This window comes from Anolis sagrei, chromosome 2 (genome assembly GCF_037176765.1).
Source record: "Anolis sagrei isolate rAnoSag1 chromosome 2, rAnoSag1.mat, whole genome shotgun sequence".
NCBI lineage: Eukaryota > Metazoa > Chordata > Lepidosauria > Squamata > Dactyloidae > Anolis > Anolis sagrei.
Window position 1 is genome coordinate 145,439,933 of NC_090022.1, and position 16,012 is coordinate 145,455,944.

The 16,012-nt window shown below is 39.3% G+C and overlaps 1 protein-coding gene across 1 annotated transcript in view; it reads right to left on the minus strand.

The window, feature by feature from the left end:
• Positions 1 to 16,012, minus strand: part of SPATS2 (spermatogenesis associated serine rich 2) — a 45,072-nt gene that overhangs the window by 23,131 nt on the left and 5,929 nt on the right. The window contains exon 2 of the mRNA XM_060763927.2: positions 13,212 to 13,471. Within this exon, the coding sequence (XP_060619910.2) occupies positions 13,212 to 13,233 (22 nt within the window). The 5' untranslated portion in view covers positions 13,234 to 13,471. The remainder of the gene's footprint in view (positions 1 to 13,211; positions 13,472 to 16,012) is intronic.

Genomic DNA, 16,012 nt, shown 5'->3' on the forward strand with positions numbered 1-16,012 from the left:
ATTTCTGCTTTTAAGAAGGAAAGCTGAACTAAGCATTTCCCCTCAACATGCTGTTTTTCTATATATGGGATATTTGAAAATTCAAACTAGCAATTCCTATCTGCTGGCTGAACTCATAGAACCCCGATGGGACATTAAGGTAGCATAAAATAATTGTTCAAGCAACTTTTTTTCTTGCATGGTGCCTAACCATAATTTCCACAAAAAATACCCATAATCTGTCATACTTTTGACTTCTTGGCCTTAAAACTCTACATTTACGGGTTCTTGAATTGCCCCAATTAATGGAACAAGGCAGTTTGTGGATTCGTTGTCTTTTTTTATCAAGGATCTACAGACCTAGCACTCTTCTACAGAAAGCAAATTTCCTACCTAAAACACACATAAAATGAACTTTATAGTTGTCAGAATAAACTGAATGAAGATTAAGGATACGTAGTGTCAACAGACATACAGTCACTTCTAACCACACTGTTCAAGAGCATGCATCATAAATGGCTCAGTCATTTCCCCCCACTATAACTGCATACAATAAGGAGACTCATTTCTTCAAATATACCAGAAACAACAGCCAGCCACAGTTCCAAGTCTCAATGATGCTACCAATGCTTATGTGTGTTTACAGATGCAGTTCCTTAACCTTAACTATCACGGTGTCCACTGCAAAGACAGAAACATGAAAATGGGAAATAAACCTATCATATCACACCTCATGTAATTTTTGCGATGAGGCTAATCAAATAATTAATGCATTTATGCACTGATACCAACAGAATCTAATAAATAAATGAATTAATTATTCAATCAGCCGCATCACAAAAAACTACACGTGATAGAGAAAAAATAAACACAGATCTGAATTCAGCACAAAAACCTCTATAAGAATGACCTAAAATTATATCTGATGATAAATACTTGTTGGCTTGTGGTTAATTCATTTGTATTGATATCAGGGCATAAAAGCATTAATTATTAGATTAGCCTCATTACAAAAACTACATGCGATAGAGAAAAAATAAACACAGATCTGAAATCAGCGCAAAAAACTCTATAAGAATGACCTAAAATTATTTCTGATGAATAATACTTGTTGGCTTGTGTTACACTAATATGTGAAAAGTGCAAATTTTACAGTAGTCCACTGTAATGTACTATTCGTCATATTTTAAAAATTGACATCAAGGGGGGAAAAACATATTTAAAATTAGCATAAAATTGATTTAAACTAGGCTATTATCATGTCTGATGATTACAAAAAGTTTGATTTTATTGGCTTGTGTATTTATACAACTATAGAAGTACAATACTTTCCATGTTCACCATTTACTTTGCATTGTGTAAAGCTACTTACTCACAAGTTCACTTTGACTTGTCAGTGCTGATACCATCACACATTCCTAACATAAAATCCAAAGACATAGCAAGATCATGCATTTTAACATTTCAGTTTTTACCATCTGCAGACTATCTTCTTTCTCAATTTTGACAACAGGTTAATTTACAGAACTAATCTTACAAACTAATCTTTTTATGGGTAAAACCAAGAAGCATTACTCAAAATAGTTACCAGTAGTTTTCCATGGAATTTCTAAGTAGTTCTAATATGAAGACACTGGATTTATGACTAATGTCTTTCCACTGAAACTAGTGAGAAACATTCAATAATGAGCCTGAAGAGATTTTAAAAAAAATCACCCTTGTTGAGAGACTTCCAATCTAATGCAGATTTAAAAAACAACAAAAAAGACAAGCAGATAAACAAAGACAACCAGAAGAAAAATGAGAACAAATTAGTAGGGAAAGACCTCTCCCAAATATCTTGAATTACTATTTATTATGTTTATTTAACAAATACATAAATACATATGAAATAAAAATGCAATAATCTAGTCAATGAATTCAATTTAATAAATGAACATAGCAAATTTATTAAGTAAACAAAGGTCAACAAACCAAGGTGATTTAAAAAAACAAATTAAAATACAAACATGATAAAGTAATTTCTGCTAGTTATTAAAATCAGCAAATGTTTGGTTAAAAAAATACAATAATACAAAGGAAGGGAAGGAGGGCTGGGTGCTGAACTGCAGTCAGTAGGGAATTACAGAAGTGGGAGTACAACAATGGAGAAGTCTTCCACTCATCCAGTTCCCATCAGTGGTATAGGCAGGATCACCGTTATCTGCACAGTAGTCTAGTTGACATGTGAAAAAGAACTTCTATAAGTAACTTCATTCCACATTGTTAAGGGCAGTAGTTCCCACATTCTGGTCTTTCAGATGTTTAGACTTCAGTCCTAGAATTCTTGATCACTTTGACCAAGAATTCTGGAAATTGTGGCAGTGTGAATTAAGCAATAAATAATATATTTTAAATATATAAATGAAAGGTTTTAATGAGATATTTTGTGTTCCCATACATTTTGTTGTTACAATTTATGAGTGTATCAGTTTTTCTTATATGGAGTTGGTATAACCTCTGGTTTGCCAGTAAAACTGAATTACTGTGTTGCAAAATGATGCATGTCTAAAAAGTGTGCCATCAACATGAAATATTTGGAAAGTTCTGCTCTACATTCTGTCCTTTCCACATAACAGGATTCCAGCTGCAATCATAAGTATTTAGGTTCCTCTATATTCTTCTTCTTTTTCTTTAGCGTTTGTCTCGCTTGATGCTGGAGTCCACTTGAATGGTTTGTTGGTGCCATTTCACCTGGTCATGCATCTGATCAGAGTGTATGCCAGTAGTTTTCAGATCACAATGCAGCATATCCAACCAGCTTTACTTCGATCATCCCTTTGGTCTTTTGCCAGGCGCTTCTAAATCAAGAGCAATCTTGCGAATGGACTTGTCTTTACCTCAGAGAGTATGATCATACCATCTGAGGAATGACTCTTTAGTTTGTAAGCAATTGGAGCAATGTTAAAGTGTTGCCAGATGCCATTGCTGAGGGTGTGGTCAAGGAGTGTGATGCCAGCTGTAAGTCAGAGCATCCCCATCTGCATAACACCGAGTCAGCATTCGGTTTCTTTTGTTGACAGCCAACATTTGGCTGCATATATTGCAGCAGGCCTTCAATAGATTTTTGATTTTAGGTAATTGGGCATCTTCTTGTCACAGAGTACACCTGCTACCGAGCGCTATTTCATCCAAGCCGCATTGATCTGTTTGGTGACTTCGTCAAAATGATTACTATCTGAAGTTATCATCAATCCGAGATACTTGAAAGTGTTGAATTTTGGGAGATCCACCCAAGTCCACCTGGATGGTAACAGTCTCCTCCACATTGGTCATCAGGTATCCCGTCTTTTTAATGTTGAGGCAAATACTGATTGCGCCAACCGATCACACTATGCTTGCACTTGATGTTCCAAGTTCTTCCTTGTTCTCTCTGACGATGTTTCCTCTATAGTCATGTCTTACTTTCAGACAAACACGTTTGTTACAATAGAATTATCTAATACAGAATCTATAAGTCATTACTAAACTGGACACATCAGGAAAATGAACGTCTCTCCTTATTAGGAGCAAAAGGTGCTAATGCTGGTAGAAAAGCAACTTCTTTGGAAACCTGCCTATCTTAGATAGAGATCTGCGAGGACTGAAAGACAATTCCTTATACCAATGGTTTCAACTCTAACACCGCCAGACAACAGGGCCTAATATGAATGCATCCAACTCCTACATTATACAATCTTCCAGATGTTCAATAAGAGAAGTGTTTTAAATTTGCATGACAAAAATCCAACATACAGTTGTCTATTAGTTTCACATAAACACTTCTCATAAAGCCTCAATCCAGATTAGGTTCTCAAACTGATAAAATTCATTCAATCTCAGCAGGGATTATCTGTACTCTCTTGAAGATTATCTGTACAGACAGTGTTTAAGTTAATTCTTAAACCTGAGATCCAGATGCTTTTTATTCACACTTGTTCAGTTTAAACATACTGACAATTCCAACAGCTGGAAATGCAATTAGTTACCAGCTGTAAATATGAAAACTATCATGCACAGTTTGCTTGCTTACATGAAATACGTACTATCGTTTCAAATGGAAGGAATACATGAATGCAACAACTTTATCTTTCCAAAGGATAAGAAAATCCCTATAAGCACTCAGAACATTGACTTCAAAAGTACTATGTACTTCTAAACTAGTTAACAAAAGACAAAGCAAACGGGATAGAAAAAATGCTGGATTTTTTGTACAGCTGCCAGGCCTTCTATGGGTTTAATGACTTCATTTACATGTTTTCTTTCTCCAGTAAACTCAAGCTAGTTTGTCTGCACTATTTCTTTCTTTCTTTCTTTCTTTTTTAGAAAGCATGCAATTTCACATTAGATAATTACCTCTTGTATCTTAGAATATGTTTGTCAACATCACCACATTTTGGGGCTTTAGAGCAAATCCTTTTAAACTAGGAAAAATGGAAATAAAATTGAAAATGAGAGTCAGTGTAGGCAAGTGTTGCATGCATACTGGGGGAATCCCATTTTTGTATACACTGATGGGATCTTACCTGGTAGTAACTAACAAAGACTGGGACACCAGTAATGCTTAACTCTGTGGTGAAAAGGCAAATCCAAAACTAAGCATAACTGGAAAAAAATGAAGCTGCCAATATTATACTGCTCTCATATAAATCCAAGATCCAACTACTTTTGGAATACCATATTCATTAAAAGTCTAATGTACACCTTTTTTTGGCTAAATGACGTCAAAATTGAGGTGTACATTACATTTGATGGCATGTTGAAATCGTGAACATAAACCTGCTCTCTCACTCGCTCTTCATCGGCACCACCTGAGAGACGCGGACACCTTACAGCTGCTGCCGTCACTTCCTACTTCTTCTCTCCCGTTGGGTCAATCACTCATGCAGTAGCCACCCTACCTTGTCCAGCTTTACTTCCACACTTAACCCAGCAGCTGAAGACCTCAGCCAGTAGAGGTCTTCAGTAGAGGCCTTTCCCTCAGTAGACAAGGGAAAGCCGTGCCACTCCATTAGACTGCACTATTTGGGTGCCATGTCAAGGTAAGAAGGTGGAGCCAGGTGAGGCAGGGTAGCTACTGTGTAAGTGACCTGATCCAATGGGAAAGAAGGGAAGAGAGGGAGTGATTACAGTGGCTGCAAGGCACCTGTGAGATGGCATGGCTGGTGAGTGAGTGACCAACCTGATGAGGTTGGAGGAGACAGCAGTGGCTGCAACATCTCCCTCAGGCTTCTGGGTTGAGGTGGGGAAGTGCAGCCAGGCAAGACAGGGTGGCCACTGCATGAGTAACTGATGTTGTAGATAGCTCTGATGGCGAGAGTGAGGAGATACTATTTGAAAGGCCAGCGTTTGAACTGGAGGTCAGTAGTGGAATCAGGATCTTGGAATAAGTATTGGCTTCCCTTGTGTTCTTCCCTGCAATTGGTGACTCTTGGATGGATTCTGTGGTTTTGGCATGGCCTGTTTGCTAACCTCCTGTTTGGCTTTACGATAACTGACCTGTTGAGAGAAGAGGAGAAGGAGGTGGAGGTGGTAGTGGCTGCAAGGTGCCTGCATCTAAGGGCAATGCCAGAGAAGAGTGGGTGAGAGCAGGAACCTCCCAACTAGATTCAATCACAATGCTTTCAAAACTCCCCCACCCTCGATCATTAAGCATCTTCCAAGAAATACATGCACATTTCAATTACTGATTATGATATAGATCTTCTTTAATAGAATATTTGGTACCAGGAGCAGAAATAACATGAAAAATAGGAATAGGTTCTTAACATCCCCACATCCCCAAAAGAAGAGCAGTTCAATGTGTTTCAGCAAACTTGTAAAAAGAGTTCAGGTATGGCTTGCATAACTGTACAGAAACATTTTGGACCTTTTAGAAATCACATCTAAGCTTCTTCCAAAACAAATGGAAGGATGGTATATTCCTTCACCAGTCTCCATTTTTTATGTTATGTTAGTAAAATTGGAAACTAAACATATAGATCTCCACTTTTTTTTAGCATGCTGGTGACATAATGTTATCTGCTTTCCTCTTTTCTATCTGTGCCCAATTATCTCCAGCAAAGGATCACCGCCTTGTCGAGGCGCTGGAGCTTGAGCACCTCAATGATGTCATGAGCGAAACCGTGAAGGGCCACCCAAGACGGGACGGTTGTGGCAGAGAGGTCAGACCAAGCGTGATCCCTGGGGAAGGCAATGGCAAACCACTCCAGTATCCTTGCCAAGAAAACTAAATGGACCAGTACAACCAGAGATATGTCGGTATGCCATTGGAAGATGGGACTCCCAGGTCGGAAGATGGCCAAAATGCTACTGGGGAGGAGCAGAGGATAAGTTCAACTAGCCCCAGATGTGATGACGCAGCTAGCTCAAAGCCGAAAGGAAGGCTAGCGGCCGACGGTACTGGAGGTGAACGACGAATCCGATGCTCTAAAGATCAACACACCATAGGAACCTGGAATGTAAGATCTATGAGCCAGGGCAAATTGGATGTTGTTATTGGTGAGATGTCAAGACTAAAGATAGACATTCTGGGGGTCAGCGAACTGAAATGGACTGGAATGGGTCACTTCACATCAGATGACCACCAGATCTACTACTGCGGACAAGAGGAACATCGAAGAAATGGAGTAGCCTTCATAATTAATAAGAAATTCGCTAAAGCGGTGCTTGGATACAACCCAAAAAATGACAGAATGATCTCAATTCGAGTGTAAGGAAAGCCTTTCAACATTACAGTGATCCAAATATACGCCCCAACCACAGCTGCTGAAGAAGCAGAAGTAGATCAGTTCTATGAGGATCTGCAGGACCTACTGGATAATACACCAAAAAGAGACATTATTTTCATTACAGGAGACTGGAATGCCAAGGTGGGAAGTCAAATGACAACAGGGATCACAGGCAAGCATGGCCTGGGAGAACAAAATGAAGCGGGACGCAGGCTGATAGAATTTTGCCAGGAAAATTCGCTGTGTATAACGAATACTCTCTTCCAACAACCTAAAAGACGGCTTTATACATGGACCTCACCAGATGGTCAACACCGAAATCAGATTGACTACATCCTTTGCAGCCAAAGGTGGCGGACATCCATCCATTCGGTGAAAACAAGACCTGGGGCTGACTGTAGCTCAGATCACGAACTTCTTATTGCTCAATTTAGAATAAAACTAAAGAGATCAGGGAAAATACACAGACCAGTTAGATATGATCTCACTAACATTCCTAGCGAATATACAGTGGAAGTGAAGAACAGATTTGAAGGACTAGATTCAGTAAACAAAGTCCCAGAAGAACTATGGACAGAAGTCCGCGACATTGATCAGGAGGCGGCAACAAAGTACGTCCCAAAGAAAAAGAAAACCAAGAAGGCAAAATGGTTGTCTGCTGAGACACTGGAAGTAGCCCAAGAAAGGAGGAAAGCAAAAGGAAACAGGGATAAGGGGAGATATGCCCAGTTAAGTGCGCAATTCCAGAGGTTAGCCAGAAGAGATAAGGAACTATTTTTAAATAAGCAATGCATGGAAGTGGAAGAAGACAACAGAATAGGAAGGACAAGAGACCTCTTCCAGAAAATTAGAAACATTGGAGGTAAATTTCAGGCAAAAATTGGTATGATAAGAAACAAAGATGGCAGGGACCTAACAGAAGCTGAAGAGATCAAGAAAAGGTGGCGAGACTATACAGAAGATCTGTATAGGAAGGATAATAATATTGAGGATAGTTTTGACGGTGTGGTGAATGAATTAGAACCAGACATCCTGAGGAGTGAGGTTGAATGGGCCTTAAGAAGCATTGCTAACAACAAGGCAGCAGGAGATGACGGGATCCCAGCTGAACTGTTTAAAATCTTAAAAGATGATGCTGTCAAGGTGATGCATGCCATATGCCAGCAAATATGGAAAACACAAGAATGGACATCAGACTGGAAAAAATCAACTTATATCCCCATACCAAAAAAGGGAAATGCGAAAGACTGCTCAAACTTCTGTACAGTGGCCCTTATTTCTCATGCCAGTAAGGTAATGCTCAAGATCCTGCAAGGAAGACTCCAGCAATACATGGAGCGAGAGTTGCCAGATGTTCAAGCTGGGTTCAGAAAAGGCAGAGGAACGAGAGACCAGATTGCCAATATCCGCTGGATAATGGAGAAAGGCAGGGAGTTTCAGAAAAACATCTACTTCTCCTTCATTGACTATTCTAAAGCCTTTGACTGTGTGGATCATAATAAATTATGGCAAGTTCTTAGTGGGATGGGCATACCAAGCCACCTTGTCTCTCTCCTGAGGAATCTGTACAAGGACCAAGTAGCAACAGTCAGAACTGACCACGGAACAACAGACTGGTTCAAGATTGGGAAAGGCGTACGGCAAGGCTGCATACTCTCACCCAACCTTTTTAACTTGTATGCAGAACACATCATGCGATGTGCAGGGCTTGATGAATGCAAGGCTGGGGTGAAAATTGCTGGAAGAAACATTAACAACCTCAGATATGCAGATGACACCACTCTGATGGCCGAAAGCGAGGAGGAGCTGAGGAGCCTTCTAATCAAGGTGAAAGAAGAAAGCGCAAAAGCCGGGTTGCAGCTAAACGTCAAAAAAACCAAGATTATGGCAACAAGAATGATTGACAACTGGAAAATAGAGGGAGAAACCATGGAGGCCGTGACAGACTTTGTATTTCTAGGGGCAAAGATTACTGCAGATGCAGACTGTGGCCAGGAAATCAGAAGACGCTTACTTCTTGGGAGGAGAGCAATGTCCAGTCTCGATAAAATAGTGAAGAGTAGAGACATCAGACTGACAACAAAGATCCGCCTAGTCAAAGCCATGGTATTCCCTGTAGTAACCTACGGATGTGAGAGCTGGACCTTAGGGAAGGCTGAGCGAAGGAAGATCGATGCTTTTGAGCTGTGGTGTTGGAGGAAAGTGCTGAGAGTGCCTTGGACTGCGAGAAGATCCAACCAGTCCATCCTCCAGGAAATAAAGCCTGACTGCTCACTGGAGGGAAGGATACTAGAGACAAAGTTGAAGTACTTTGGCCACATCATGAGGAGACAGGAAAGCCTAGAGAAGACAATTATGCTGGGGAAAGTGGAAGGCAAAAGGAAGAGGGGCCGACCAAGGGCAAGATGGATGGATGGCATCCTTGAAGTGACTGGACTGACCTTGAGGGAGCTGGGGGTGGTAACGGACGACAGGGAGCTCTGGCGTGGGCTGGTCCATGAGGTCACGAAGAGTCGGAGACGACTGAACGAATGAACAACAACAACCAATTAGGGATTCTGGAGCAGCTGCTATTTCATTGCCTGTTGCAGACAGAGGTACAATACGATAAGCTAGAGCAGAGGTTCTCAAAGTGTGCTCTGCTGCAAGGCACTCCATGATCTCCCCTCACACAACTCAAGGGTGTTTGGGGGGGGGGGGCTGGGGCGGAGTGGCCTGCCACACCAGCAGGGTGCTAAGGATATTGGTATTGGTGGGCAGCAGGGAGCCGGCATTGCACAGAAGGGCCCAGAGGTGCATGATACAGAGCGGTTCCTGGGCCCACACATGCAAGGGTTCCTTAGGTCTGGCTCACGGGGATGGCTTTGGAATGTACAAAGCTCTGGCGCAGCTCCTGCAAGATCCTACCCTCGGACCAAGGCAGCGTGGACAAATAGAGATGCTGAAGGGTGATGGCAGCACAAACATTCCCTTCATCAACCGCTGCTGAGGAGGGAGGGAGGTACTGTAGTGGCGGCTGAGAAAAAAGAAGGAAGCAGAGGAGGTCTTTCTTTCTCCCTCAGCAAGTTCCATGATCTTGACAAAAATGGTTTTTAGAGGGTTGAAATGGATTAATAGCATTTCAATTAATCTCAATGAAAAAATTTGCTTTGACATACTAGCATTTTGAATTAAGACCTTGGTCACATTATGAATTAAACCCTATGTTAAGGCATCACTGTATATACATTATATACAATATATATAATATGATATATAAACATTTCCTCTATGAGAAACTTTTGCTAAAAAAAATCTGAGAACCCCTGGGTTCTTTTCCAAACAAAGGGCTCTATGGCTGGAAAAGTCAGAGAACCATTTTTCCCAATCAAGCTTTATTGTATTCTTTATTGCAGACACACTGCTAAAACCCAGCACCAAAAGTCTACTTCTCTCACCATTCTTTCAATGCTAATGCTGCAAGAAACTTTTAACATCGGAGGAGGGAAAGGGGAGGCTGGGTAAATGCAAAATGACTTGTTAAAAAGGAATTTTGCTGGGAAACTTGGTTAACTGAGAAATGCATGTATTCTATTTTTTATTCCTATAGTCATACAAGTGTGCCTTGTATTTTATTATGAATGCATAACTTAATTTTTTTAAGTAAATTATTTATGTTGACCAAAATTTAAATAAAATGTAAAAATAGGACTTTTGTTTAGGTAAAAATGAATACACTTTGTACAATATAAAAGCATTCCAGTGTGCCAGTAGCATAACAATATGCTCCACTGAAGAAAAACACCTTGACCCATGTTTTCAGTTTCCAGACATTACAATATCCAGAGCCAAGCATTTAAGTATACTGGAAAACAAGGTAGTCTTGAATCAAGTGCCTGCTCTAGGAGAGAGGACTACAAACTGCCCTCTGTAGGATGAACAGCACTTGACAATTTTGTTGTTCATTTGTTCAGTCGTCTCTGACTCTTCGTGACCTCATGGAGCAGCCCACGCCAGAGCTCCCTGTCGGCCGTCACCACCCCCAGCTCCTTCAAGGTCAGTCCAGTCACTTCAAGGATGCAATTAACAACTAATTGACAATTAAGCAACTGCAAATAAGGAGTGTCCAACCAATTCAGTAATCTCTGCTCTTAATAATATTTATCAGATTGAATCCAAATCCATCAATTTTTGTGACGAGATGGTAACAGAAACTGTCAAGTTACAAATACTTATGCTTGTGGGGCAACAAAATTAAAGTCTTGCTACATTATATCTTAGGATTGTAATAAACAAAATATTCCTCTGTCAGCACTTTTCTCATAATAATCCAAATGATTTTGAAAAGAGACACACCAGACAACAGAGCTCAAGAACCTGATACCGTTACTGGAATGGAATACCCTGAAATGTTAGCAAACAGAGCCAAAGGCGATGAAAGCTATAGAGCAACAACATTTGTCAAATGTTGTTGACAAAAAAATAATAATAATTGAAGCTAGCTACAATTCCGGGTGATGGAAAGGAGATCTGGCTCTACAAAAGGATTAGAATTCTAGCTGAATTAATTCATGTTTCCCTGTTATTCTATATAGCTGGCATGTTACAAGAGATCATATCCAAATATCCAAACTTTATGTACAAAGCAACTTTACTTTCTGCAGTTTTCATTCTAAATTCAATTTATTGATTTTAACTCTTAATGCCTGCTTAAATGTTCTCAATATGTAGGTGCTCGAGCTCCTCCTGAGACAGGTTTGTATACTAGCAAGTTCATAACAGGCAACTACTTAGGATAGATTTTCCTGGCCCCAAGTTTACTGACCATTCCTTCCAGAAGAATCTTTTGACCCCTGCTCTGATGACATGCATATGCCAAGGGCAGTACCTTTCCAAAAAGGATCACTTTAGACCCCTAGCTAAGCATTTTCTATTCTTCTGATCCTTTTCAGACATTATGTATGTTAAGTCTGAGTGGGATAGACTGCTTGGTTGGTCCTGTTTGGCTACAACTGCCAGCAGGAAAGACTGGAACTGACCACAAAACCTCCACCTGTGATCTGTGTAGGACTGAATCCAAACTGAGGTTCCAACTTGTTGAAGAAGCCATAAACATTATGTCAGAGCTTGTTTTCAGTTTAAGTGGGAGAAACTGAGCAGTGTGCACTAACATGTTTACTCTTTCCTGGTCAACCAGAACTTTGCCTTGCTATTATATTTGCATCAACACCTTGCTTCCTGGTACTGAATATAATTAGTCATTGGTTACCTATTCTATTCTATTTTTAAATGCTTTTATATTTTTGTTTTGACAGATATTTCTGCCATCACTGAAAATCGGCCATCTTTTAAATCAGGTCATGGACCAAATGTGTCTCTTTGGGCCCTGCAGCACACCCAGTTATTGATTTATTGAAAAAATGCCTCTCTACAACACTTACGGCAATCCTACTATGCCCTCTCCCAACTATTTTAGGTCCAGAAAAGACCTCTCTAAACTAGGAAATGAACTGAAAGTTGATCTAAATTGAAAATAAAAATATGGTAAAATTGCCAAGATGTGTGAGACCATTTTTTATTTATCTGTCTGTCCACCTGTCTGTCTCCAACTACAAAGTAAAATTTTAAGGTGTGGACACGACTTCCAATGTCCCTGGGGAGGGAGGGAAGACCACAATTTTAAATGTTTCAAAATTTAAAATGATTAAAGGGTGGCTAATGTTAACAGAAGAAATAACTAACAAAAATAATTAGATAAAGGTGGTATAAAATCGTTTCATAACTTCTAGTAAAATTTGATTGTGTCTTCATCTCTGTTAGAGCATGAAACTCAAGTAATTTCACAAAGCACAGATAGGAACTACCAGGCAACTATCTTTTCTGACAAGAACCACACATTTAATGTTACTGTTTTGATTGGCCATAACCTAGCACACAAGAACTTAAAACCTCAACACTAACTGTGTCATCAGCAACACAACAAAATGTCCATGAGAATAAGTCAGAGCATTGTTATAATTCTCTTTGGGAATCAGCAGTCAAACATGAAAAAACAGTGGTTCAAAGAAATCTAGGATTCACAAAAGAGCTGGACAGATATCAACTTTCCTCTGGCTGGCCAACAGGTATGTCTATTTCTCAAGTGGGCCAGGTGCTAAATGCCAACTGACCATCTTTGGAATGTACTGCCAACAGCTTAGTATTGACAGACATTAAACTGTCTTCAAATTTGTCATAATATTTATTTCCTTTCACTCCTAATTTCTGGAACCCGAGGACTCCCCAAAGATCCTAACCTTACATGGCATACTATTAGGAATAGCATATTGTATTTGGAGAGACCTGAATAAGAATAGAATATACACATTTAAGAAGACAGTTTGACAATCCTTAGTATACAGAAATTATTTTTGCCACTAATAAAAATCGCCCAAAGTTTCATAATTGGTTGCCCAATAGCACAATTACTCTTGCTATCTGACCAAATTGCATGTTAAATCTTACCTTTGTGATGTTTCTTAGACATAATAGTCTGTATTTAGTAGCGACAGCTAAGAATCTGTTTCCACAAATGCCAGAAATGACAGATGCAATTCAAGTACTGCTTTGCAATTAAGGCAGGAAACGGCAAATATCTACTTAAAGGCAGCAACTTGCCAGCTCCAAATGCAACAGAGAAATCTTGCTAGCCAGACTGCAGATCACAGTAGATCTTTCCACTTAACATCTATCTTCTGTCATGAAACATTCATGTTGTTTTTAGTCTGAAAAACACAATAAAAGAGGGATTTAATATACTAATATGGCAGAGAACTGCAATCTCTGTGCGAGACCATTCCCCCAAAGTTTGTTTTTGAAAATTTGAAGTCAACCCATGTTGCTTGAAGAGAAATATAGAACACTGGGTCAAGAAAAAGTCATCTAGATACTTCGTAAAGTATCAACTGGACTTTGTTCTGCATTTTGACAGCTTGCAATTCCAGAATCAGTGTTAGTGCATGCTATTAAAATAAAGTTTGAAGTATAAAGTCTTAAGGCAGAATGTTTATAACTCATTCACAGATGTAACTGTAGAAGTTTCTAATGCCATCAAAATATTATTTTCCATGGACAAAATATATTAAACCAGGATGTGAGTCTTTTGCCTGTCTGCTGTGTTAACCTCAAACATCCAACAGCTCCACCCAGCATGGTCAACAGTAACAGAACATGGAAGTTAAATAACAAACAATCCAGAGGCCAAAGGTTCAGCACCTGTACATCAAACCATCATTGGAATGTGGAGCTTGCCTTGAAATTATGAGCCTCTCAATTATGGCCACAGAATGCAATATAATATATGGTATTAATGGAGTGTCATTCTGATTTCTGAAACGAAATTTTGCCTAATTGTAAACATCTTAATTGAAAAATTGAAACTTACAACATAGGGGGAAAACTATATGGTTATAAAATGGCTATTGTACTGTCTGGTTGTTCTCTTTTGCCAGTCTAACTGTACCACATACAAGATATGAGATGGAGCATAATATATTAGGTCACTACACCTGTACTTACTATAGAAAATTTAGCATGCAAGTCATAATACTGTGGTTGACCGGAACCCCTAAATTATGATGTCCCTGATGTTTAACTGATTTAATAAAGGAGAATTATAGTAGGGGTGTTTGAATCCGTTCAGTTTTTATTTCGAATTCAGGTGATGCCCCCCTTTTGTTTTGACCCTCCCCCTTTCTGTTTCATCGGGAAGATTCTGGGAGATTGGTAGTGGGATCGTTTGGATTTGTAATTTGGAGCCCTGTTTCCATTTCGGGAAGAATCTCCCTGAAAATAAAACTGGGGGGGGGGGGGATTTGAAACAAAAAGAGAACAGATTTACATCATTTCCCACACCCCATAGCCATTTCCATAAGCTTTCTCTTGGTCCTTGTGCCAACTTAGTTTAGAAGTTTCTTAGAATGGAACAGCTTACCATGTTCATAGTGAACAGTGATTCTGGTTCTTGAATATATGAGATTACATTATCTTCTAGAAGTTTTAAATAACATTTCAAAATACAAAAGCAAAACGGCATGGCTTCAGAGAAATTTTTATAATGTTTTCTAAAGTAAAGAAACTCATTTGAGACGTGTGAAACAGTTCATTCTCCATTTATGACTGAAGATTGCAGCCAGAAAAGTACAGTGGTTAATTCTATGAAATACAACTGATCCGATTTCTAGTAGAGAACATCAACCTTTAGAAAAGGTGTTTTCAAATTTTGGATTACCAGCATAGTTAAAGGGCTATTATACCCTAGACCTCATATGGGTGAGGAGGAAGCCTTGAAAAGTTCTGTGATAAATTTCCAATATACTTTGCAGAGATTACTAGACTTATTTTTAGACTCCACATTGAACGTAGAGTTTGGGGAGGTACCTTAGGCATGTACTTGATTGATGTATTTCTGATTGCCCTACATGATGATATGGACAAGTTACATGCCAACCATTGTTAGACCCATGTCCATTCGGGCTTTTTAAAAAAGATGCAACAAGAGTACTTGCTAATTATGTAGCAGAAGTTGTTAATGCTTATTTTAAAAAGGACTATGTTCTTTTTAAAAAATATTTTATTGTTTTATTATAGTTGTTACATTTGTTATACATTTGTTTATGCTATAAACAAAAGGACTATGTTCTAAACTCTCTAAATAAGCAACTGTATAACCTTTGTTGGAAAATACCTTCACTGGACTCCAACCCTCTAGGTGACTACGAATCAGTTTCTAATCTTCTCTTGCTAAGTAAGGTCCTAGACCAAGTGGTGGAAAAACAATTTCATGCTTTCCTGGATTACCTGGAGTCATGCCAATCTATATTCAAACCTACTTATAGGGCAGAAGCAACCTTGCTAAGTTGATACAGTTCTCTGTGCTTTTTATAATCTACATAAATCTGCTAGAAGAGATAACGTGGAGCTTTGGGGCTGGGTGTCTTTAGTATGCTGATAATACTCATCTTTATCTCTCCTTTACAACTTATGCCAATGAGGCTGTGGTAGAAAGCAATCACTGTCTGGATGCAGTAAGGTACTGGATAAGGGTGATCTGAATAAGGGTTAAACTAGAAAAGACACAAGTGAATCGGGTCAGTAGGAAAACCAACTTGGGACTGAGATTAGAGTCTGTCCTGGATGGGGTTGCATTCCCTATGAAAGATCAGGTTCATACCTTGGGAGTACTTTTAGACCCACTGCTGCTCCTTGAAAGCCAGCTATGCAGCAGTCAGGTGCACCTTTGCATCTTTTCTTGTGGAAAACAGATC